At 40.6% G+C, this 27,808-nt stretch overlaps 1 protein-coding gene across 1 annotated transcript; it reads left to right on the forward strand.

The window, feature by feature from the left end:
- Nucleotides 1-1,255: 1,255 nt before the first annotated feature.
- LOC125284891 (class I histocompatibility antigen, Gogo-OKO alpha chain-like) lies at nucleotides 1,256-27,808 on the forward strand. Its single transcript, XM_048229045.1, is given in 8 exon segments — nucleotides 1,256-1,380; nucleotides 7,110-7,145; nucleotides 7,148-7,369; nucleotides 23,588-23,866; nucleotides 25,176-25,448; nucleotides 26,388-26,443; nucleotides 26,446-26,485; nucleotides 26,627-27,808. Coding segments are annotated over 8 exon segments (1,002 nt in total). The 5' UTR covers nucleotides 1,256-1,325; the 3' UTR covers nucleotides 26,668-27,808.

The raw sequence follows: 27,808 nt of genomic DNA on the forward strand, positions 1-27,808 counted from the left end.
TGATGGAAGAAAAAAAGATAGCGCTGTATGAAGTGCCCTCAAAATGGAAAGGAACACATCCCAGTAAAATGAGATGTGGTGCCCTTACAGTCTTCCTTATGTGCCCTCTAGGAAAGGTTTTCCCAAAGTCAGTGCCATGACGTAAGTCTAGGGTGCCACCAAATACGTTTTCTGTATTTCTGCAAGGGGTAGATCAGATAGGATAATAGCTGAGATTTTGATGTCATCTCATCTGTCCATATTTTCATTTTCAATACTGAAGGCACTTTTGGCCAGGGCATTTGGCTTTACAATAATAACATGAGCAGTCAAGTCACTGCAGACCACATCGGAAAAGAAAGTGAGACCAAGCAACGTCCTTTTAGGCAAGTCCCTCCACTTCGGCAGCCATATTGTAATGCTTTTTGGGCACTTATAGGGCATCTATTTCGGGGACACACCGCACACCAACCTCGCTCCATCTGCGAGATCACAACACATGATTGGCACGATGTAACAACATTCCACATGATTGGCAGGCTGTATCACATGTCAACTTTTGGCGGCGGAAGGGACGGAATATGGCAGAAGAACTAACCCCATAGGCCTACATTTCTATGGGAGATTCTTGGATTGCTGTGTCTCCTTATTAGAAAGTCACTGGACCAAGTTCCAAAATATGGATCCTGGCTGATCTGTCTAAATAGTCCTACATGCTTATTTAGACAGAGGGTTATGTGATATGTCTTAATTGGGCCCCTCAATATACCATGGACTGTTATTCACCCCTGATGATACCACTTAGTCAAATAACACAGATCATAGGCCTACTGTGATGTGATAATCATATGTGATAATTGTAGCTTAGTGCTTTAATTTAAGCAAGGTGCACAATATTATTATCACAATATTAACTGGCTATGTTGAGAAACAGGGTTATATGGACATCTTCTAGAAAATAGGCTAATGCAAATAGTAATAATTATTATTTTATTATACTTTTAAATAGTTTTACCAGAGAAACCAGAGACACTGTTTTTTAAACTACACATTTTGATCTGGGAATGGGAGTTGGCTCAACCCCTCACTCCCTTGCTGCAGATTATTTTCAGTTTCAGAAACCAACCATATGCAGCATTTTCTGCCATGGAACAGATGACGCTATGCTGTTCTTAAATATCATTGGATGTAAATCTTAGGAAATTAGGGATTGGCCTCCACTATCATATTCGTTCTGTGCGCCAAAAAATGGTCAGTTGCCTTACTGATTACCAACAAGTAAGGGAGTGAAAAAATACAGCCTGTAACCCTTTATTAGTTAGATGGTCTACACCTAAAGAAGAAAAATGAAGGTCGTTGTGCTTCTACTTGGCCTGTGTTGCTTCCACCAAACATCTGGAGGTTAGTTTGTTCTTTTGTTGTTTATTGTATGGCTAATGTTTGTTTGTTTTTGGTTAAGTTGTCCATGCGGTTCAGACGCCGATTTTATGTTTAGCCTAGCCCTAGGTCCTAGGTCTTAACTTAGCTAATTTGGTCCAAAGCGATTTAGTCTAGCACTAAGTCACAATGAATAAACCTACATCAGCATTACAGTTCATTGACAATTTAAAGTAGGCCTATAGTTATAAAGCCTACATACAAATATACCAACACTGGTAATAGCTTAGACTAAATAGCATTTAACACCGAACAAACACCAAAAACAGATTTAAAACGCGAGTCTAAGTAATAAGTTAATTAGGCTACAATAATTATGTAGTAGGCTAGGCCTAATAATAGAGGAATTATTAAGTAAGGCTAGATAAGGTAATCAGGTGAGTATTGATGCTCTTTGAAGATCCCAAATTAGATAAATCATTACACGAATTAAATGGGGAATCACAGAAGAATCTCTTAGCTGTGTTTCTTCAGCTCATTTGCATTCATGAAAATTCTGCGCAAGAATATGTGCATAGCATGTGTTTCCATCCACTGTAATATAGGGCTGATGATAGGAGGTATCTTGACACCTATAATGCAGTCATGGTTTGAATCCTAATGGAACTTCTGTCTCTCCTGTCTTTTTCCTTCCGGGATGTGGATTGTTGATTTTATGTTGATATAATTGTGAGATGTGAAAAGCAAGACTTTAAAAGTTCATTCACCACATTTTAACCCGTCTTTATGCCACACCCGTCTCATCAAAACATCTTGGTATTTTAAAATGTTAATATAATATTGAAGAATATTTTTCTAACTATTTTCTTTTATTGACCAAATATAAACTTAAGGTGTTTATTTTATATTGCCATCATGCCATATCAATATAAACTGTAGTTCTATCAGAAAGACTCAGGGAGGTACAATGAAAGTTAACACACGTTTTAATCCATCAAAGGATATACAAAAGGCATAAGCAACAATAAGATAGTCTTTGGCATAGGCCCGTCCTCGGTCCAGGTCACTAAGTGTGCAGACTCTTGCAGATCCTGCCGGTATAAGACGGCAGGGACGGAGCCTACCCCCTGGACGTCTGGACAAGGCCAAACTGGTGGTGGTTAGGGAGGGAGGGTGAGAACGTCGAAAATCGGCACCTGAAAGCAACAGGCAGGTGCAAAGTAAAGTGATTATAAAGGCTGATGCAGACTGGTGATTGGTCGGAAGTAATGAATGAATGAGTGACGCATTGAGTCTTCCTGACAGAATTTAACGCTGACGCTTCCATTTCAACATGGAAATATAGCTCAAATGAAATAATACTTATAAAAAGACTAGCATTCCTAAAAGTATATTTTATTAAAAATTTGTGAACTCTGTGTCTTTACATACACAGCTCAAGTTGTGAACAAGCAATATCCTACAAATAGGCTAATTTAAAGTTTTCAAACTAGGAGAGTTTTATGAAGTGCTGGAAAAAACATCTGAAATGATCACATCTTAACTTTCATTCACCTGGTATATAAGTACCTGGAATATAAGTTAGGCCTATTAACAATTAATTGATCAACTTTTGCACTGATGCAGTCAGTATAGGCCTATCTTACATTGTTTGCAGGTAGGCCTACATTTCATTCCATTTTCAATGGCAAACTCGAGACAGGGCCAAAACAACCACCAGTGGACAAAAAAGTATTACATGTGTACTGTTAAGACTCGTCATAGAGAATGAATAGGTGAAATTACGGAGGTTATAGTTTGACGGTGTCATACTCCTGTGCAGGGCCCAATGCTATATACCACAGACATGTTTTGGGGGGCCACCCAAAATGAGGCGGCGGGCCATAGTTTGGGGACCACTGATCTATCATAACTTTTCCACTCTCCTTTATGTATACAGTAGTCTACCGTTTAGTCATTTTTCTACAGCTACATTCAATTCTGAGCAAGTGTTGTTATAATGGCACATTACAGTTAAGTTTAACAATTCCTGTAAATCTGAGTTGGAGCATGATATTGTTGCATTTTATTTCAGTTTCAATGATTAACTGTAAGCAGCAACTTCTGCCATAGCACAGATTACGCCAGTGCGTTTCTGAAATGTCATTGGCTGTGAGCGTGTCAAGGAAACTGTGTTATGGATCATGGCATCTTCCTTATTAATTCTGTGAAGTCTTTGAAGGTAACCAGTTGCTTGGTTGATTTTTAATGAGCAACAGCTGAGAAGGATAGAAATCATTCTTAACAGATATAAGGAAGGGAAATATGAATATTGCATTCATAGTCATTTGTTGGGCGCATCTTGTGTCTGGAGGTCAATTTGTGATCTGCATTTGTCTGGCATAGTTTGTGATATAGGCCTAGGTTAATTTTTAAGACGTTTTAAAATGTCTTCCAATGTCTTAATTAGGCAACTACTAAATGTTACGGAACATACAGGGTTTATCCAATACGCATCTACAAGTACATTTATTTATTTTATCCATGGCACAGTAGAGCTAGCCTATTTTTCAACCAGAAGCATAAACTGACATGGGGTTCCCCAATTAGTTTTCCCCAAGGGCCAAATTATGTAAAGCATGCCAAGCCAAAGGGCAAAACGTCTGAGGTTAAACAACACATCCACTAACACCGAAAAATAAACATTCTTGTATGCAAACACCTTTTTATATCTGACTGAAACCAAAACATGTTTATTTTTCTACAAATGCCTGACATGTCTGCATAACAACAATATTAATTCTGATTATTAAACAATGTATCCATCTGCAACATATTTGAACAGCTTTCCACAGACAGCTATTAGCAGCACCTCTACAACCACTTTAAAGTGGGAGCAAAGAGTCAGACTGGAGGGCATATTTACAGACAGTCAGCAAGGTGCTGTTTTTTCACATCGTAATGTTTCTGGCTATTTTGAGAAACAGAAACATACATCTTCCAGAAAATAGTGAAAATATGCTTAAAGTGAGCGTACATGAGAATCACTAACAGGTTGAATCAAAGATGGTCTCTTTTTATTTATTTTTTTACTTTCAAATAGTTTTACTCTAAACTACACAATTTGGTCTAGGGGTGGCAGTTGGCTGACTTATTAAGCCTGTTGGTCAGATCAACCCATCCCCACTTTCTTTGCTGCACATTACTTTCAGTTTCTGAAACCAACCGTACACAGCAATTTCTGCCATGGAACAGATGACGCAGGTGCTGTTCTCAAATATTATTGGGTGTAAATCTCTTCCAGAAATTAGGGATTGGCCTCCACTATCATATTTGTTCTGTGCGCCAAAGAAAAGTGATCAGTTGCCTCATTGATTTCAGACAAGTAAGGGAGTCAAAAAACAGCCTGAAACCCTTTATCAGTTAGATAACCTACACCTAAAGAAGAAAAATATGAAGGTTGTTGTGTTTCTACTGATACTAGGCCTGTGTTGCTTCCATCAAACATCTGGAGGTTGGTTTGTTCTTTAATATGTTTATGGCTAATATAGATTTACTTGTTTGTTAGGTTAAGTTGTCCATACCGTTCAGATTTTATGTTTAACCTAGGTCCAAAGCTACAATGACAACATAAATAGACATTAGTCTACATCAGCATTACAGTTCATTAACAATTTAAAGTAGCCCTATAGTTACATAGGGCGATTCTCACGAAGTCCAGATTTAAACTGTATCCAACATGAATAGGCATTTAAAGAAACTTTCCTTTTGAGCATTTTAGATTAAGGTCAGAACTTACTGAGAATATTATTTTCAGAAGATTTGTGAAATACAAATGAATTTGTGAAGTCCACAAAAAATTACCGCAACATGACATTACATGAAATGTATGATTTAAAATTAATATATTTGCCAATTTTTAAAGTATATTATTAACAGTCATGCTCAAAGCTATATAAAACTCTTGAAAGATTGCATTTTCATATTTATTTATTATAACTTCTTTATTTTCTCTCATTAACGCAAGATACTTGATGATTTTTACACAGCTACATGCATGTCTGAGCCAGTGTTGTTCTAATGGCATTTAACAATTCCTTTAAGTCTAAGTTAGAGCATGAAATTGTTACATTAAGTTTCAGTTTTGATGATCAACTGTAAGCAGCAACTTCTGCCATAGTACAAATTACACCAGTGTGTTTCTGAAATGTCATTGGCTGTGAGTGTGTCAAGGAAACTGTATTTTGGATCATGGCATCTGCCTTATTAAAGTCTTTGAAGGTAACCAGTTGTTTGCTAGATTTCCAACAAGCAACAGCTGAGGAGGAAGAAATCATTAGTAATAGATATAAGGAAGGGAAATATGAAGATCGCAGCTGTCCTAGCAGTCAATTGTTGGCGGCATCTTGTGTCTGGAGGTAAACTTGGCACAATCATGCTAGTCTATTTTTCAACCAGAAGCATGAACTGCTTGATAAAAACCACTGACAAACTTTATTTACATTGTCTGTGTATAGTGACCACAAGAGGTCGTCAGTTATGTGCAAACTAAGAAACTTATAGCTGCTGACCCTTTCAACCTCTGTATCTCCAGTGTGGATGGGGAGGTATCCATCTCCTGTAGTCCACAATGTGTTAAGAGAGAAGTTATTGTCAAGGCAACAACTGACTTCACAGTGACTTCACCTCCTCTCTGTAGGCCATCTTATCGTTGTCTGTGATGAGGCCCGGGATGGTTATGTTGTCTGCAAACTTGATGATGACATTAGTGCTATATTTTGCAGCACAATCATGTGTGCAACACTGGAAACACTGAAGACTGAAGTCTCTGTCCATCTAAGGCCTTGTGAATTGTTCCAGCTTATTGTAATACAGCACTGTTTAATCATCAACCTCCTCATCAGCCAGCTTCAGTGCAGTTTCCTTTTTCCATCTACCTATTTGAACAGGGAGTATAGAAGGGGGCTTAGCACACAGCCCTGCAGTGCGCCTGTGTTGAGGATCAGCGGTGAGGTGGTGTGACTGCCTATTCTCACCACCTGGGGCCTGTTGGTCAGGAAGTCAAACTATCAGCTGCAAATGGAGGTCTCCAGCCTAAGATCAGCTAGCTTAGAGGCAAACTTTGAGGGGATGATTGTATTGAATGCTGAGCTGTAATCAATGAAGAGCATTCTCACATATGTATTCCCCTTGTCCAGTGGGTAAGCACAGGTGTGCTTAGCTAAGGCAATGGCGTCATCAGAGGCCTGTTTGAGCTGTATGCAAATGGAAATGGCCCCAAGGTGACCGGAGGGGAGGAGCAAATGTAGGTTTTGACTAGTTGATCAAAGCACTTCATGATTCCTGATGTCAGTGTGACAGGGTCATTTAAACAGGAGACCACAAGTTTCTCCGGAACAAGAACAATGATGGGTCCAGGATGGTCCAGGATTTGCTGCCCCTGAAACACTATTCTGTTTTTGTTTTAAAACATTATTTGGTTTTAAATACATTGTCCGTCCACACACACATTGCAATTCTGAAATCTTGACTGCACAGGACACCTAGACAGTATGGGGGACACCTGAATCACATGGATCACAGGATCACATGATCATTTGAACAAATCACATGAATGTTATGGCAAGAAATTATTAGAATATTAATAAGAAATTGAAATTTATCCTGGCATTTAAAGAGTGTCGTTTTTTTATTTTGATCATTAAGCTTCAGATTGAAGGTAGTGAACAAAATCTTAACACTGATTAATAATAAAACTCTTCTTGTCTTTTTAGTGACCCACTCCCTACAGTACTTCTACACTGCCTCCTCAAAGTACCCAACTTCCCGGAGTTTATTGTGGTTGGAATGGTGGATGGGAACCAGTTTTGTCACTATGACAGTGTCAGCAAGCAAGCTGTGCCTAAACAGGATTGGATCAAAAAGCATGAAGGCCCTAAGTACTGGGAGAGAGAGACTGGAATTTTCATGGGTAGCCAACAGACTTACAAAGCAAATATAGATATAATAAAGGAACGCTTCAATCAAACTGGTGGTAAGTACATTTAGTGCAAGTTTTTAGTCTCTCATAGTTCATAGTCTCATAGTTAGCAGTTGCAACTTGGTAGTAAGTTCAAATCTTTTTGAATAAAATTTGATGTAATGCTTAAATGTGCATATTTTATTGTAATCCATTGTTTGTAGGCCTATGTCAAGCTCCTCCCCTACAACACGAGAAATTATAGATTTGAATGCAACTGGCATAGTGCCACTGCAGTGTCCAGTAGTCTCATATAGAGAAGGGTTATTTGAGAGGACAGTAGAGAGATACTGAGCACAAACACTGGGCAAAAATATTTGATACTTGTACTGGTACCTTAAAGATGCATGAACAATACCAGTTCGATACCAGTGACCATGATAAAATTATGAAATCCATTGTATTTAAAAGAAAATTATCCATCAACCATTATGGTACAAATCTTCATTTGTCCGCTAAAGATAGGTGAACTGTTTAGCCAGTTGACCCAATGAATAAGTACAGCTTCCTCCACAATTTGGTACCCTTGCAAAGTTGAATAAAAAGTATGAGAGGTATGAACATGATCTTTTGGTCATTTATATTAGTCTTACAATGAAAATCCAACCTTGAAGAGAAACACAATACCCCTGTATTTAACAATCTGTAAAACCTCCCTTTGCCAATAAAACAGCTCTTAGTCTTCTCATGACGTAATAATGATAATAATAATAATAATAATAAATAAGTTGTTTATTTGCACCTATCACAAACCCAGGGTTGCTTTACAATGCACACAAAGACAATGAAAACAAAGACGAACATTGTGTTTCATTGCGTACTTCTGTACTTATAATACATCATTTGAGTGCGTTCACACTGAAAATTCCAACAACACAAAGTGCACTGCTAGTTCCCGGATGGTGCACTCATAACTGTCAAAAAGTTGAGTGTGGAACGACTTTTTGCCCTCAACGGCCCGCCATCTTGCCTATATAGTGGAAGGGGGAGGGAGCATTTTCAGATAATCGTGATTGAGGAAGCTGGAGCAGCAGTTCCAAACACACTTTACAAAGGTACAAACATAAAATGTTTTGACACAATACAACCATGTCACTGTCGAATAGACTGCCCACTGCTGTGTTTCTCCAACTGTCCACTGATGCCCCCATCCATCCACAAACACACACCATGGTCTCCACACAACTCTGCTATTCCCAGCATATCACCATTAGCAGCCAAACACATCACATCACTGTTACCAATCAACACGCCACTAAAAAGCCTACCCTAACCCTCACCACTGACATCCCAACTCAACACTGTTACCCCCCAGCACACTCTACTGCAGCGGTCCCCAACTACCGGGCCGCGGGACATTCCTAACCGGGCCGTAGCCTACGACAAGAGTTTAAAAAAAATGCATGCAAACTAAATAAACTGAATTTAATTCGCAATAATGTCACATTCGCAATAATACCCATTGCCGATGGTGAGCCAGATACCTCAAAGAAAAAGAAGGGGTCATTCAATACGAAATATGACGAGTCATATTTAAAATATGGTTTCGCAGAGACCGCAGTGACTCGCATGCACCAAGTCCTTTATGTGTGGTATTTGGTGATAAGTTGTCAAACGAAGCAATGAAACCATCAAAGCTAATTCGACATCTAGAGTCCAAGCATCCTACACTTAAAGACAAACCCCTTGAGTTCTTTGAGCGTAAGAAACACGAGCAAGAAGGACAAAAAACTAGTGCGTAAAGCAACCACATCGGTGAACGTTGGCTGCTTAAAAGCCTCATAGTGGCTAGTCGGATTGCTAAATCTAAGAAGCCCTTTACTATTTGGGAAGAGTTAATTCTGCCTGCTGGTAAAGGCATGTGCAATGAGCTCCTTGGGGAGGCTGCAGCTAAAAAAATAGCTCAGGTACCGCTTTCTGCAAGCACTGTCCATAGGCGAATTGATGATATGTCAGAGGATATTGAGGCACAGTTGTTAGAGAGGGTGAATGGGTCACCGTGGGTGCGCCATCAAGTTGGTTGGTTGCAGGTCACTGGCCAGAGTGTTTGAGTTGCGAGAGCCGCTGCAGAGATTTCTTACAGAAAAAAACTCACCGTTAGCTGCATATTTTAGTGATGAGGGCTGGGTGTCAAAACTCGCTTACCTGTGTGACATATTCGGGTTGCTTAATGACCTCAACCTGTCACTGCACTGCAATGATGACTGTCTTTAAACTGGCAGATAAAGTTGCTGCATTTAAAGCCAAGCTTGATTTGTGGGTACGACAAGTGGATCCGGGTGTATTTGATATGTTCCAAACAGTAGTCTGGGTTTTGGGAGAGACTGAGGCAGGGCCCTTTCTCTCGCAGCTGGTGCGCGATCACCTTGTTGTGCTTTCAAATGAGTTTGAGCGTTACTTCCCATCCTCCAAAGATCCATGGCAAACCAATGAGTGGGTCCGCAACCCATTTGTCAATATCCCGAATAGTCCTAACTTGTCAGCACAGGAGGAAGAGCAGTTGATCGAAATTGCAAATGACTGTGGTCTTAAGAGTGTGTAGGCTATGAGGAAACCTCTCTGGCGGGTTTTGGAAGAAAACCAAAGCAGAATATCCCAAGATAGCCCGTAAAAAGCTGAAAACGTTGCTACCATTTCCCCACCATTATCTATGCGAGGCCAGGTTTTCGGCAATGACTGCAACTAAGACCAAATTGCGCAATCGACTGGACATTTCAAACACACTGAGGATGTCACTGTCTTCCATCACCCCCAGATGGAACCTTCTTGTTGGGCTCCCACTGATTATATTCATATGCACGTTTAGTTCCCATGTTTTGTTACCATATTTTGTTAAGCATGTTCACACATGATAGATGTAGCTTCAAGTTGTTCAATTTTCATAGTTCATATTGTTCAATTTTCACTTCAAGTTCACATCTTTCACATTTTTAAGAGTTTGTTACCTTCACTGTTCATACATAACTGGAGCTAGTTCTTTTCAAGTAATGCATTTTTAAGAGTTTGTTACCTTCACTGTTCATACATAACTGGAGCTAGTTCTTTTCAAGTAAATGCACCCCCCCGGTCAAAAAAAAAAAAAAAAAGGGAATCAAACCGGTCCATGGTACATAAAAGGTTGGGGACCCCGGCCCTACTGCACCCCCCTACTGCATCACTGTTAATCACACACACACACACACACACACAGGCTAGTGTGCCTTCCCTCTGCCCTCCCCAGCGTATCACCATTAGCACCCAAACACACCTACAGCACACAACACATCACTGTAACCACTCATCACACCACTAAAATCACACCACTAACCCTCACCACTGTCATCCCAATACAACACTCTTACCACCAGCACACACCACCACACCCCCCTCTGCATCACTATTAATCACACACACACACACACACACACACAAACACACACACACACACACACACACACACACACACAGGCTAGTGCAGGGAGATGAGAGGACGGGGTCGTCTGAATGAAGGGGCTGATTAGGGGTTTAGTGTGCAAACCCACCTCCTCCATTTCTCTCTGTGCCTTTAGGCTTGAGGAGGAAGCTGTGAGGAAAACAGACAAACAGAACGTAGAGCAGAGAACCCCAACAGTAGATCATGAATCAGATTAACAGCAGAGGGAGAGATGGAGCCTCAGCATGTGAGGCCCCTGAAGGCCCAGCTTTAACTAGGGGCTCCTCACCTGCCCTGCACAGCATCACACTGGGCTGAGGGACGACACTGAGCCCAACAGTCAGACAGGACCCTGTGTGATGCAGCTCTTAACACCTCAATACATTCAGATGGACCAAACTGGCCTTCCGCTAGGTGTCTGGAACTAAAGGAACTGTACAGTAATAATAACCAGTATACCTCTCATTACATTCTTCCTGTATCTCACAATAGAAAGAAATAATGTTCATGACTTTCTAAAAGCAATACATGCTCTATCAGATTTGGTCAGTTACTCAATATATTATACAGATAATCCAAAGTATAATGAAAGTAATTATAATGTGATAATCATAGGGGTTATAAGGGGAGTAGGGAAGTTCAGGTGGCCACAAGGAGATACAGAAAAAAGTAGATTAAAATGGACCACACAGTAACACACTGGACCACGGTATAGTATCGCTGCAGTTAAGGCCAGATTGCCGGATATGAACATCTATATGCAGCAGCTTCTTTGCCCACTGTTGTATTTCTCCAACAGTCCATTGATGACCACATCCACACACACACACACACACCATTGTCTTCACCATACAACTGTTCTCCCCAGCATACCACCATTAGCAGCCATACACACTACAACACATCATTGTTACCTCTTAACACGCCACTAAAATCACACCACTAACCCTCACCACTGTCATCCCAACTCAACACTCTTACCCCCAAGCACACACCACTGCACCCCCCACTGCATCACTATTAATCGCAAAGACACACACACACACACACATACACACAGGCTAATGCAGGGAGATGAGCGGACGGGGTCGTCTGAATGAAGGGGCTGATTAGGGGTTTAGTGTGCAAACCCACCTCCTCCATTTCTCTCTGTGCCTTTAGGCTTGAGGAGGAAGCTGTGAGGAAAACAGACAAACAGAACGTAGAGCAGAGAAACCCAACAGTAGATCATGAATCAGATTAACAGCAGAGGGAGAGATGGAGCCTCAGCATGTGAGGCCCCTGAAGGCCCAGCTGTAACTAGGGGCTCCTCACCTGCCCTGCACAGCATCACACTGGACTGAGGGACGACACTGAGCCCAACAGTCAGACAGGACCCTGGGTGATGCAGCTCTTAACACCTCAATACATTCAGATGGACCAAACAGGCCATCCGCTAGGTGTCTGGAACTAAAGGATCTGTATAATAATAATAGACCTAACCAGTGTATCTCTCATTACATTCTTCCTGTATCGCACATAAGAAAGTAGTAATACATATAAACTTTCTAAAAGTATGAGCATCAACAAAATGCTGTTGTGTCATGGCGGAGGAAGGAGAAACAAGAACAACCATAGCACAAGACAAATAAACAAGTGAATCTGTAAATAACTAGATGTACGCATGGTGTACTAAAATATGACCGGGCCTCAGTCCTGTACATCCGTTCATGAAAATAAAGCACACTTCAATTTGTCTCCATATTTTACTCCATCCCCCACTCTTGAAACTTTTGTGTATGCTTGTTTGGCATGCCTGAGTGTGTGTGTGCAGCTGCATAGAGAATAGCCTACTGGTGCTGAAAAGGTGAATAGATTGTAGAATAGCCAAAGAAGATGTAGCATTGTTATAAAACCTTTAAAATCTCTAAACAATCACAAGTAGGGCAGTTCATCACAGTTCATCCATTGCAACTGGATTGATGAAAGGTCACTTACACCTGTAGGCTATTGTATTTGGGAAAAGCAAAAGGTATCAGCATAATGTTATTTATTTATAAACAAAAACATCTCTGTCAGTTCCGTGCCGTTTTCAACAGCTATCAAAAACAAAGGTCATTTTTGGATGGATGGATTTTTTGTGAATTTTCTTCTTCTACATAAGATTTTGGTCATCTTTAGTTCATGTAATACTTTATTGTCAATGCACAAATTAAGTAACAGTAGTCTGAAACGTTATTGTTAATGCACAAATTAAGTAACTTTAGTCTGAAACGAAATGCTGTTTTACATCTAGTGGTGCAAATAACTGACATGTCCAAATGGGCCTTGATGAAATGCGTCGCTAGACTGTTCATACACATTTTAACGGGCCAAAGTTGAAGAGCTGTTGTCCGTTATTGTTCATGCAAATATAGGCTGATTCATGTTCCTCGTTGTGTAACTGAGGTCCATGGCTAGTCTGGCTTTCACCAGACCAACCTCAATCTTTTAAGAAATCAAAAAATAAATAGCGGGCAGATCAGGCTGGGTTCACCAAGCCTAGTCCATAGGCACCCGATATTGTTCACGCTCTGGCTATTCTAAATGCAAAAATGCATCAGGGAGTTATGACAAAACTGTAACTTAACACACTAGATCCTAATAGAAAGCTGTTACATAAATTGTCAATAGGCTATGCTGGCGACACAAATAAAATCTCCTTTGGAAACCAATGGCTTACGCCTTACAGTATCAAGCGGACTTAAACTGCCATATCGTGGCGAAAAGTTGTAATAAAATTCACGCAGCTCCATGAGTCAAGGAAAGCGCGAATGAAGTAGCCACTTCTAAATGGGACCCACTACACAGTAGCTTAAGGTGTGTTGCTAAAGCAGCCATAATGAAATGAAGGTGTCATTGTTTGGATACTTCACACACACATGCTTTTTAATTTCACAGACTACAACTACCAAGCTGGAATCAAAGCACATCGATTCCCCTCTCACACCCTGCACGCACTTAAAACAAAATAAACAGGCGCCTCAGTCTCACGATGTATAGGCAAAACTGTATCAGACCCGATTGTAACGTTGGTAAATCTTCCATTGCACAGAATGATTTTTGTAGCACATGCAACAAATGACAGTTGAAAGATACAATTACAGTGCTGCTATCAATTTGCTTGGTATAACCGCATTTATAGTTTTCTACAAATGCAATCAATCAAATTGGCCTCCATCATCACTCAACCAACGCTAATGGTAACATTACCTAGGTCCTTATTGATATTATAAGATTAACGTACCTGCAGTAAAAACCAAGCATGTCCGATAAACATCCTCAGATTTATTTCGGCTTCAAGAAGAAATGGGAATTACATTTCATGTGAACATCATCCTATCCTTATTAGGCGTTCTCTGCGGTAAACTATAGTCCTTGTAGGAAGCGCCCATTGTTATTCCAACCCGTTTAACTTCCAACAAAATTACGTCTCACTGCAACGATCGCCATCTAGTGGACAAACGACTACTTATCGCCAATACTGGAAATGCAGCCATGATGATGATGATGATGAATATATATTTTGGCTTTCTTTTAATCCTACTGAATTTGTAATTATGTATCGACCGTTCTAATACCGATAGTACAAGGAAGTTTATTGTCACATGCATATAGTTACTGGAAGTAAGAAATGCAGTGAAATTATGTCTGGTGTCAGCCTATTTGTGCATTAATGGGGGGGTGCAGTAGAAGAGGGTTTAGTAGATTAAGTGGCAAGGGCTGCATAAAAAGGTGGGGGAGGATTGGGATTGGGTGGGGGGCACTAACAAGGAGCACCCAAGAGCAACAAGGAGCACCCAAGAGCAACAGGGGCAAGGAAAAACTCCCTTACCAAGGAAGAAACCTTGGGCAGATCCACGGCTTCAGGGGCTAACCCAACTGCCAGGGGTCTTGGTGTGTGTGTTGGGGGGATGACAGGGGAGATGGGATAGTGTGCTGTGTATGTGGGGAGAGGGCAGTGTGCAATATGTGTGTTGGAGAAGCTTCCTCATGAGACAATGTGCTGTGTATTGGGGGGGGGGCAGTGTGCTGTAAGTATGTTGGGGATGTGTGTTGGAGAAGCTTCCTGATGAAATAATGTGCTGTGTATGTAGGGGGGGAGGGGGGGGGGGCAGGGACTTACTATTGCAAGCAGAGTACTGTATGTAATGTATGTGAGTGATGACAGTGAAGATGTGTGTGTGGAAGGGGAGGAGTGGAGCAGTGACTGTGTGTGTGTGTGTGTGTGTAGTGTGTAGGTGGGTAGGTGGGGGCAGTGTGCTGTAAGTATGTAGAGGATGTGTGTTGGAGAAGATCCTGAAGACAATGTGCTGTGTATGTGGGGGGCAGTGTGCAGCATGTGTGCAGCAAGCAGTGTGCTGTATGTATGTGAAGTGATGACAGGATGATGTAAGTGTGTGTGTTTGGGGGTCAGGGACTTACCATTGCAAGCAGAAAAGTAATGTGTGGAGTGATGACAGTGAAGAGTGTGAGCAGTGACTGTGTGTGTATATGTATGTGAATGTGTGGAGAAGATGACAGGGATGATGTAAGTGTGTGTGTGTTGGGGGGTCAGGGACTTACTATTGCAAGCAGAGTACTGTATGTAATGTATGTGAGTGGATGACAGTGAAGATGTGTGTGTGGGCGGTGGAGCAGTGACTGTGTGTGTGTGTGTGTGTGTGTGTGGGTAGGGGGGCAGTGTGCTGTAAAGTATGTAGAGGATGTGTGTTGGAGAAGATCCTGAAGACAATGTGCTGTGTATGTGGGGGTGTATGTATGTGAAGTGATGACAGTGATGATGTAAGTGTGTGTGTTGGGGATGGGGTGGGGTGGGGGTGGGGGCAGAAAGGCTAGGCAATCAAGGACATGGGTAGATGGAGGAGAAATCAAAAATAATAAAAAAAAGTGTGCAAAAGTTGGAGAAAGTCAGATATGTGTGTGTGTGTGTGTGTGTGTGTGTGTGTGTGTGTTTTGGCGTGTGATGAAATAAGAAAAAATAAATAAAAGGTCTGTAGCATAGGGGAGAGGGATGTAAAAGTGCTAAAAGTCTTGTAGGTGTGTGTGGGTGTGTGTGTGTGTGTGGGGGTCATGAGTGCTGAGGAGTGAATGAGTGCAAAGTCAGTATAGTGTGAGTTCAGAGTTGGGAAATGTTTGAGAGTGCTGAGGAGTGAATGTGTGCAAAGTCAGTATAGTGTGAGTTCAGAGTTAGGATGGCCTGGGGATAAAAACTTCTCCTGAGTCTCTCAGTTCTGGCTTTGTGACTACATAGGCGTCTTCTTGATTTCAGCGGTAGGAATAATCCATTGTTAGGATGAGAAGAGTCCTTCAGAATCTTTTGGGCTCTTAGGAGTACTCTTCTGGAATAGATATCTTGTAGAGCAGGGAGTTGAGTTCTTATAGTACGTTCAGCTGGCGCACTACTCTCTGCAGAGTACTACAATCTCTAACTGTGGAGTTCCCATACCAGGTGATGATGCTACCAGTTAGAACACTCTCAACAGCTGAAGTGTAGAAGGCCTTCATGATGGATGTAGAAACTTTGAATTTCCTTAGCCACTTGAAAAGAAGTAGAGTCGTTGTCTGGACTTCTTCAGAACATATTGAGTGTTAACAGTCCATGTTAAGTCTTCAGTAATGTGGACACCAAGGTATTTAAAACTTGTGACTCTCTCTACAGGTTGCCCGCTGATCATTAGTGGGGTGTAACTGTAGTTCTGCTGCTGCCTTCTGTAATCCACTACCATTTCCTTGGTATGTGGGTGCCTGTGTGTGTGTGCATGTGTATATGTGTGCACCGCCATCTACAGGCCAATGAGTGTACAGTCACTAAATGTACACATAATCTATTTTTTAAGACCCCCATGGATGAAATTCTCACGAAACTTGGCATACCCCAGAGAATGCCAGGTCAATCATACAAATAAAATTTGGTGCAGTTCTGAACATCTTAACTGAAGATAGGAGGCGATTAAAGCAGAATAATATTGCATTTTCATTTTTTATGGGGGTGCAAATCACAAATGAGTGATTATGGGCCAGGTTGATGTGGGCCCTGAGACCAACATACCATAAAAGATTCTTCATCCTCAGTGCCACGGTTCAGGTAGTTATTTAGGATAAACTGCTTTTTTTGCGGTTCGGGGGGCCCAGCACGGGGGGGGGGAGTGGACCCCGGGGACAAAACAAAATTTTTCCCTAAAAGTCTAGTGGGGCTACATACCCACCAAATTTCATGTGTCCCGGTGGTTCGGTGTCCCGGGTATCGTTGACCAAAAATTCAGGAAGTAGATGACGGGGGGAAAAAAAAAAAAAACTTTGACAATCCCAATATGACCGCTTCGCTAGCGGCGGTCATAATGAATCCCCACGGGAAAAATAGCTGAAATAGTAGTACTATGTTAAGTTTGAGTAATACTGTTTCCTAACTCCTATACATCTAAGTGTATGTGTCTGTACTGGGAAGGTCTTACACTAAACAGAGCTGGAGTCTCAGTGAAGAGAGCTGCAGCACACAGAATGTTCCACTTTAATCAGAGTTTAGTAGAGTAGTCTGGTGTAGAGAGGGGTCTCAGAGGGGAGAGATGAGCACACACACTCATGGCCAGTCCACACAAAACAGAAGTGAGAAGTCAAGTCTTGCGCACACACACAGCATTAGCACCAAATGCCTGTCCCATGTAGATACACACACTATATAAAGAAGGTCAGTTCAGAGCCTTTAGCATGAAATGCTAGAACACCGGCTCTCACTCATACAGGTGTTTGTGTAGAGTGTTTTTCAGGGACTCTCTCATCCTCTTGATCTCACACACACACACTCACACCCTTACAGGAGGCCATTAGAGAATCTGTCTTTCTCTCACTCAAACACACACTCACATAGTGGACTCACAACTACTCCCCTCAGTTAAGTCAGTATGAAGCAACTTTCCTATGTAGTGATTGAGGATTGAGCTCAGGAGGGGGTGGTACACACACATGCACACACTCACATGCACACACTCTCCTATTTACACATAGGATACAAAGGATTCGTATAACGACACACACATACATCGACCCGGCGTCTGTTCTCTCTCCTCTTCCACTTTTCCTCTCCCTCTACCTACCCATCATCTTCTGTACACGTCCCATTCATACTGTTTGTTCCATCTCTCTCGCTGTCTCTTTATCTCTCTTTGTTTTTCAAATATATTCATTTTTGACAAACCATAGACACATTACATTAGATAATACAGAAAAGCACACATGCGTGCACACACACACACACACACACTTGTCTGGAGATGACTGCAGTCTCCTGGTGTGTGAGCTGCTGCTGGTCCGTGTCTGCTCTTATCTCTGCTCTGTATCTCAGGCTGGGACAAGACTCCAGCTGGTGATTTGACACTCACGCACACAAAGCATACACATACATGCTTACATATGGACACACATGTATACACACACATACACAAGCATATACATACAGTATATGTACACATATAATAACACCCACCTAAACATACACATACAAAGGGCCAGAGAGATCTGCCTTTGCTGCTCTGAGCATGATAATAGAGAGACAGTCTCTCTATCTCACTCACACACACACGTACAGACACACACACCACCTTTTGAGTCGCTCATACTCACACAGATGCATGCAAACACACAAACGAGAGAGACAGCACACATAGCCCCAACACAGTGTTGTGAACACAGTTTCACAGAGAGGGAGAGGTGTTAGAATGGAGAGTGGAGAGGTGCTCACACACACATTCAAACACGAGGTGCTCACACACACATTCACTGATGACCAGAATAGATTCACTGAGATGATGAGTAAAGAGCCAAGATGGACTCATCCACACACACTAAGAATCAGTGTTGTCTATCAAACACAGATACAGTACACACACACACACACAAAAAAAACAAGTAAAGCAAATGGGCCATACAGACCCTTTACATACAGTAGAGAGTTAGTAGACTTCCAAACACAGAGACACAATCTTTCCACAGTGTTAAAACTGAGCAGGGTTAAATCATAACCAAAACCCATATTGAGTCACACAGCAGAGTTGTCTCCATCCACACAGGACCACACATGAAAGGGCAATGATGATAGTTTAGCACCTTTATGATATATGTGTGCCAGCATACAAAAAGAAGCATTCTGATAGTCACTATTTAATGACTCGTATATGCATAGCATAGAGGAAGTAGTAGTGCCCGTTCACCCACACGCTGACACAAACACGTATACATACTCGCATTCATGTACACAAACGCACACACACAATGAGTCTCCAGTCAGTCCTCAGGAGCAGGGAGAGATAGGAGAGACGACACATTCGTAAACACGCACTCTCACCACGTACACACACATAGAGCCAATAGAGGCTCCCTGTGTCCATCTCACTTATAGAACACTCAGTTAGACATTCCCCTGACCCTCTCATATAGACACACTCCTAACACACAGGGCCAGTGGAGCGTCTGCCACACCCAGGGCCTCCAGCACCAGTTGCTCTCTCACTCACACTGACATCAGCATGAGGCTGCTGCCTCTCAGGGGGACAGAGGGGGGGGGGCACACAAGGAAGTGCATTACACACACAAACACACAAACTCTCTTTCTCTCACTCTCTATCTATCTCTCTCACACACACCTGGTTAAATATACACAATAACATGGGAGCTACCTCCAATACGCACCCGCCTGACAGAATGTTGTTCTCGGCACAAAACCATTACACTACATTAGCCTTCAACCCCAAAGAGGGTGGATCTTTTCACAATTAATGCTTATTAACCTTCTAAAATCAACACAAGCTTTACCAGATTTTGTCAGTTTCTTAATATATTAGACAGATCATCCATATTTATGATAATAATAAAAATGTGATAATAATAGCGGTTATATAACGGGGGTAGGGAAGCCCTGGTGCTCACTTGAATATGTAGAACAAAAAATAGATTAAAATGGACCTCACAGTAACACATTGCAGCGTGATACATTTGGTCCACTAGCCTGATATGAAGATCTATCTTCAGCATCTTGACTTCCCACCGCTGTTTTTCCCCAACAGTCCACTGATGCCCCCATCCACACCGTCGTCACCCTACAGCTCTGCCCTCCCCAGCGTATCACCATCAGCACCCAGTCCCACCTACAGCACACAACACATCACTGTAACCACTCAACACACCACTAAAAACCCAACTCTAACCCTTTCCACTGTCATCCCAACTCAACACTCTTAACACCCAGCACACACCACCGCACCCCCCTCTGCATCACTGTTAATCTCAAACACACACACACACACACACACAGGCTAGTGCAGGGAGATGAGAGGACGGGGTCGTCTGAATGAAGGGGCTGATTAGGGGTTTAGTGTGCAAACCCACCTCCTCCATTTCTCTCTGTGCCTTTAGGCTTGAGGAGGAAGCTGTGAGGAAAACAGACAAACAGAACGTAGAGCAGAGAACCCCAACAGTAGATCATGAATCAGATTAACAGCAGAGGGAGAGATGGAGCCTCAGCATGTGAGGCCCCTGAAGGCCCAGCTGTAACTAGGGGCTCCTCACCTGCCCTGCACAGCATCACACTGGACTGAGGAACGACACTGAGCCCAACAGTCAGACAGGATCCTGTGTGATGCAGCTCTTAGACTCTCATAGTGCTCTGTGACTGTTAGACTGGCACAGGGACAGAGTTTCATTAGATTAGAGATCATTCCTGTTACACCTCCTGCCAAACAGTCACACAATACCAGCCAGAACACCCATGTGAATTGTGAGAATAAACAGTTCTCCACTATTACTAAATGTGGTGATTATTATAATTAATTTTTTAAATTCTAATTCTATAGAACCCAACTGAATTTTAAGAGAGTGAAATGATGATTATGAATTTTAAGAGAGTGAAATGTTTATGCAGTGGATAAAAAAGATAAGCTGTAGATGTATGATATATTGCATGCACTTTCAAATTAAGTATCTGCCATATACTCAATATATTACACATATAGGCCTAATCTAAAAGTATGCTAATAATTGGGATGTGATGTGATATAGTCCAGTTCATAGAATGAATTCACTCTGCAGGAGGACTACACAGTGGAGAATCTGACAGGCTTCATGTAAAGGGGAAAGTGTAACCTGGGTGCTCTAAATGTTGATGGTTACTCAGAGATAAAGAACCTTAATGGTGTAAAAGGGACTGTAGTCACACACACAGACACACTGCTTCACTGCTGGAGTCACATCACAACATAATTACTGGAGTCTTCAACAGCACCACTGCATACTGCTGTGTTCCCTCAGCATGTCACTGATATCCCCATACGCACACACAGCATTGTCACTCTTCACACCATTGCTCCATTTTACCATCCCACTTATTATACCACTGGTATAATAGCCTCCAGATACATTACCCACTACACACAGGCACCAGATGTTCATATATGGGGCGTGCCACGTTGAAATGAGTCCAGTTCGACAAAATAAAAAAATGGGTTTAAAGGACATTCATAATCTACAGACCTTAGGGTTTAAAACAAGGGCCATTTGTTCAATTCTGTTTAGCCAACCCAGAGATATTGGCCAAAATGTGAAAGCTATCCTCATCTCAGAAAAAGAACAAGTTTTGAGAAAATCAGCTTTAAAGTTTGTGAAGTGTAAATGAGCATATTATGTATATTTCCTCTCAGCCAATCACCACAAGACTATGCATCCTGATAAAGTTCCCTTTGCCTTTGGAATTAAAATAGCCGCAGTGCTGTTGCTGTCAATCTCTGTTGTACGTTCTCCAAAAAAATCCATAGCCAAAGATTGAATTGCTTCAGAATCCGAAAAGATCTAAACTACACAGCGCAGCGTCTGCTCAATTCAAGCAGCCGGTAAAACTTGTGAGGCATTCGTAGTTAACTATAGCCCAATTTGTGAGGTAGCCTATAATGTTCGATCAACTTCTGAAGACGAACAGGACATCAATAGCCTAATGCTTAATGCATAGCCAAATGTTTTTGTTTTTAAATAGGCCGCCAAACCAACTCCAAAACATATTGAATTGGACCAATCGGGTGCAATCTCTGAAATCTCTGGGAATCTGGTCAGCAACAACTGTATGTTTAGGTTCTTGCGTATGTAGGTTAGGTTGCTGTTGCTCCTCCTAAATCTCTTTGCTAAAATAGAAATTATCTTCAGAATAATTACTAGTGAATAGCATATTTTATGATGATTTCTTATAGAGGCCAAAAGCCAAAATACGAAGTTATCAGACCAAAGAAAACGGAAACGTTCCTGTTCTAACACAATAAGCATCTTAACGAGGTAGAAAAACGTATTTTGTTATCCAAAATTGAATGTGCAGCCTACACATATTTCTAGGTCATTATACATAATCTATGAGTGATAGAGAAGAGGTAAAGGAATGTGAGAAATTAGAAAATGCATAATTTTGTCATTGTTCGACCCTCTCTTCATTAAATATCTCAAAATGGATTTCCGCAACACTGGACTCATTTCGTTGTTGCATGCCTCATATTTAGATTCCATTGTTTTCAATTCAACCCCTGCACACCAGAAACAAACCCTTTCGCTGCCACCCAGTCCATTAGAATTCAGATGCATTTTTGTTGCCGCCGCTCAAACATCCATTATTTATCAAATGCTTGTCAGTTGAAGATTTTGGTGACTGTGCAGGGAAAATTGACAGTTCCACTTAGAATGTGTTGGCAAAGCCATTTTGCTGCCAGTGCGTGGTGGATTTATCACATACATTTCATCACTGTAGTCTCTCAACACCACTCATTTCTATAACATCTACCAACCCCTCACAACTGTAATCCCTGAACAAAACCCTGTTTCCCTCCACCACATCACTGTTAACTTACTCACACACACACACACTAATGGTTATGGTTATGGTTATAGGATTTGGCAGATGCTTTTGTCCAAAGCGACATACAAATACAAAACAATATAATATTTCAAATTTATAGGAATGTAAATTTGTTATAACAGGAATGTTGGTCAAACTATAATAAGGAGAATAGCAATATTAAACAACAATGTCAATTCAATCAATAGCCTAATAAAATAAACAATGAAAATGAGGGGGGAAAAGCAGTAATAAACAATAATGTCCATTCAATCAATAATATAAAAAACAATAACATGGTAAGACTACATTAAGGAGAATATCAATAATAAACAATAATGTCAAATTAATCAACAGCCTAATGGAAATAAAACAATATTATACAAACCATAGGAAGCGCTTAAAGAACTAAGTGCATGTTGAACAGATATGCCTTTAGACCCTCTTAAACGACCCAAGACTATCACAGGAACGGAGAGCACTGGGCAACTCATTCCACCAACATGGAACTACTGAGGAAAAGAGTCTTGAATTAGACCTAGCGTTTATGACTGGTCGACACAACAGACGTTCATCAGAAGACCACTGTGGGTGGTTGGGGGTGTACGTATTGATAATGATTAATGCAGTGAAATGAATTCTCAGTGAGAGAAGCACTACACACAGCCACTTAGTAAAGCACTGAAACAGCATCACTGACTTTACCCAGTGAGATGAGACTTGTTAAGGCTCAAACTGCTTCCATTTCAGAGTTTTGTGTCTGAGATTGCCATACACATGCATGCAGGTCATGCACACATGGAAGCAGATACAAGCTGATGGTGGTTATGTATAGGTATATATGAGAGTTGGATTAATGTGAAACTGTTGCAAATAATGGGAGTGCTGAAGCAGATGTGTAATTCTGAGTGTTCTAAAATCTTTCCTGCTATCCCACCCAAAGGTGTGCACACTGTCCAGAGGATGTACGGCTGTCAGTGGGATGATGAGAGCGGAGCTACAGATGGATTTTCGCAGGATGGTTATGATGGAGAGGACTTTATCTCTATGGATCTGAAGAACCTGAGATGGATTGCCACAACACCGCAGAGTGTCATTACAAAGCAGAAGTGGGACAATGACAGAGCTTTTAAGGAGAGTCGGAAGAACTACCTCTCCCAGATCTGCATTGAGTGGCTGAAGAAGTATTTGCAGTATGGGAGCAGCACTCTGGAGAGGAAAGGTACAGCAGCACACAGCACTGACAACTGCAGTTGCTGTACAGTGGGCAGGATTCCAATCATTATGTTGAAACACATTATTCATCTCCTTCATCAAGAGATTGCCTTCTTTTCAAAATCTAATCAAATATGTTTACTTTATTAATGTACACACTTTATTTTCAAGTAGTTATTCCATGTTGACAAACATACCACCATGTGTCTTTTTTTTTCCTGCATCGCCACCATTTGTATTTTTTTACTGCTGTAATTGTTTATTATTATTATTTTATTATTATTATTATTATTATAACCTTTATTTAACCAGGTTAGTCTCATTGAGATATAAAATCTCTTTTTCAAGAGAGACCTGGCCAAGATAGCAGAACAAATAGTTACACATCACAATCACAAAACAAACACAAAAGAGGCAAGACAACTCAAGTGCATTCCAGATTAAATAAAAGTACCATTAATTAAAACATTTGCACTGGATTGACTCATGTTCTATGGCTTTAACAACACCTTTAAAATCATTTAAGGAAATTAAACACTGTAGTTTGAGTGTTTTCTGTAGTTCATTCAAGCAGAAGGTGCAGCAAACATGAAAGCCTTCTTGAACAACTCTGTCCGGGCTTGAGGTACATTCAATAAAATGGTGTTCTGAGACCTTAAGGCATAAGTATTCTGTGTAAAAGAAAGAAATTCAGATATGTAACATGGAAGCCTGCCTATAATGCCCTTATATATGACGATATAGAGGTGAGTAAGTCATGATTTGACAGAGAGGGCAAATTCACTGTGGAGTAAAGTTTACAGTGATGAGTTAGGGGGTCTGCAATTTGAAATGAACCTTAAAGCTCCATGATGCACAGCATCCAACATCTGAAGACACTTTGATGGGGCAATCATGTACAACAGATCACCATAATCAATAATGGGAAGAGATGTGGCATCGACTAGCCTTTTTCTGGCAGTAAAAGTAAAAACAAGATTTGTTCCTAAAGAAAAAACCTAGCTTGAATTTCAACTTTTCAATGGAGTTCTGTATATGAAGCTTAAAAGAAAGGTGGTCATCAATTAAAAATCCTAAGTATTTATAAGATGAAACTATCTCAATTATTTTACCCTGATTGGTAACAATATTCAGGTCTAACTTATTTTTCCTTGAGTTTGAAAAGACCATTACTTTGGTCTTCTCAGCATTAAGCACAAGCTTTAATTGATAAAGCTGTGCTTGCACTCTGTGAAAAGCAGTTTGCAAATGCTCAAATGCGTTTCTATTCTTTTTCATTCTTTCTAACCTCTCTTATTACTACCTTGTCCTTCCAGTTCACCCAGAAGTCACTCTCATCCAAAAGGACTCTGCAGTGGTGTGCCATGCTACAGGCTTCTACCCTGAGGGAGTGATGATCACCTTGAAGAGAGATGGAGAGGAGATGCTGGATGATGTGGATGTGGGGGAGACACTGCCCAATGAGGATGGAACCTTCCAGAAGAGAGCTGTGCTTACCGTGTCACCTGAGATGAAGAAGGGGCAGTACACCTGTGAGGTGGCCCACAAGAGCGGACCTCCTACTTTTAAGACCCTGATTGTGGAAGATGGTAAGAAACAACACCACAAAATTCAGCAGTTACTGATAGTACATTGCCCTGCTACATGTTGTTTTGGTGTTAGTGAATTTGGTATAAAGGTAATTTCTGTAACCTTATATGCCTTTTGATGAACCAAACCCATCCTACCTACAGTGTCTACAGTCAAATCCCAGCCATGAGGTTATCCATGACCAACCTTGATACTCTCGTGTTCTCTATTAAATTGTTTCTGTCGTTGAGTTCATCACCATTGCCCATGGACTTATTATTGATGTGGTCTTTGTATCTAAATTAAGTTTTTGAGTAGCCTCTGTGCTGGAAAATGCGCTATATACCGTATTTTCCGGACTATAAGTCGTACTTTTTTTTCATTGTTTGGCCGGTCCTGCGACTCTGGTGCAACATATATATATTTAGATATGTTTTTTTTCCTCTTCATGAAACATTTTTTGACTGGTGCGACTTATACTCCGGTGTGACTTATAGTCCGGAAAATACGGTATACATTTATCCTACCTTACCTTACCTATGTTAAAAACATAAGATCATTCAAATGCAACTTTCAGTTGCAACCCTAGTTTATAGAACAGAACTTGGGGAAATATTTTCATGATAAGGAGGAACATAATTCATGAGAACATTGATCTGCCTCTGTCAGAACACATTCACGAGTTTTACAGAGTATGATTTATTCAGTATTTATTCAGATTAGGCCCTGTGATGCATCTTGTAATTCTGTCAAATCAATGCTGTTCTCCTTCAAGGTCTTCATACTGGACACAGTATTGTTCTGTACAGAGAGGGGGAATGATTGATTATTCAGTAGTTGCATTTTATAGGCCTGTGAGCTATTCATTCCCAGGCTTATTGTAGGATGTACAGGGTCATATGTGTGTATTTAGTGCTGTGCTGTTGCAGAGGTGATTTACATAAGCCTTTTTCCTGTAGGCAATAATATCCTTGGTATCATCATTGGCTGTGTTGTGGCTGCTGCTGTCGTGATTGGTGTGATGTGATTGTCGCCATTGTTATGAAGAAGAAAAAAGGTGAGAGTAATCTCTTTTGTGTATTTTGCAGTGTTTTGAAGTTAAACTGTTTTCTATTTTATAACTATTTTATTTACAAATATACTCCCATAATTTCTCGATCAGCAGTGGCATGATTTAACATTCTCTTGTATCTTTCAGGCTACAAGAACGCAGAGCGTGAGTACCTCCTACAGCAATAAAACTGATACAATAAGTAACTTTGACAACTTGAGATGTTAAAACTTCTGAGAATAACTTTTATTTGATATTTTGATAAAATATTGGTCATCAATCTCTTATTGTTTACATGTTTGCATCTTTGTAATAAAGTAATTCTGCATTTATTTGAAGAGAAGGCTTTTTCTTTATTATCATCAAAATGAATTAGAAAAGAACATACAAGCTTTAAAGGTTGCAGTTGTAAATTATGTGTGTTTAAGTTTGTGTTGTGATTCATGGTTTTGTTTCATATGTGCTTCAAATGTCTCACAGAGTCCGATTCAGAATCTGATCACTCCAACGGTGACGGTATGGTTCATACTACTAGTTTAGACAATTCTTTTATGTTCTTATGTTGCTCTTCTGTTTAGCACCTAAAAGACTTGTGTGTTTGTGTATCCTTAGTGTAATCAGTTATGAGATGTGGTCAATAGTTTTTGTGGCGATCACATTTATTTATCTGATATCCTTTTGTGTAATTTCTCTGTAGGACTTGAGGTAACTGCTGAATGTGAAAAGTGAGGAGCAATGAAGAAGGATATGCAAATCAACAAACAGATTTCTCTCTATATGCAACATCCTACAATATTTATATCCATGATCTGGGTATAATGTTAGATTTTATGTCTATTTACTTTCATCCAGTTTTTAGCAATAACTCATCCTTTTCTCAAATCTGCTGTACAAACAAAATAAATTCTAGTGGCAGTCAAATCTGTTATTGGTGTGAAGAGTATTGATTTGAATATAATAGTAGGCATTGTGGTTTCTTAAATTGTATTGTGTTGGTGTGCAGTTGTTGTTTCTTTGTATTGCTTTGTACAATGTGTTTTTTTAATATATTTGTTTCACCATTTGAACATATTTAACTAGTGGGCAATTCTTGATTCTAGGGTGAAACCCCCTTATTAGACATTCTCTGGGTGAAACAAAGATCCATTTTTTTCACCTTTATTTTCTTTTTTTTTTCAGTCAGCAATTGAATGAGTCAATAAACAGATTGACTACAAATAGACTTGATTCACAAACAAACAAATTTAGAATTGTGTTAAAAATTGATATTGTAGATACTGCTGTCATTAATTGAAATGTTTTACAAAAAATAAAATTACCAAATTGAAA

This window comes from Alosa alosa, chromosome 20 (assembly GCF_017589495.1).
Source record: "Alosa alosa isolate M-15738 ecotype Scorff River chromosome 20, AALO_Geno_1.1, whole genome shotgun sequence".
NCBI classification, from domain to species: domain Eukaryota; kingdom Metazoa; phylum Chordata; class Actinopteri; order Clupeiformes; family Clupeidae; genus Alosa; species Alosa alosa.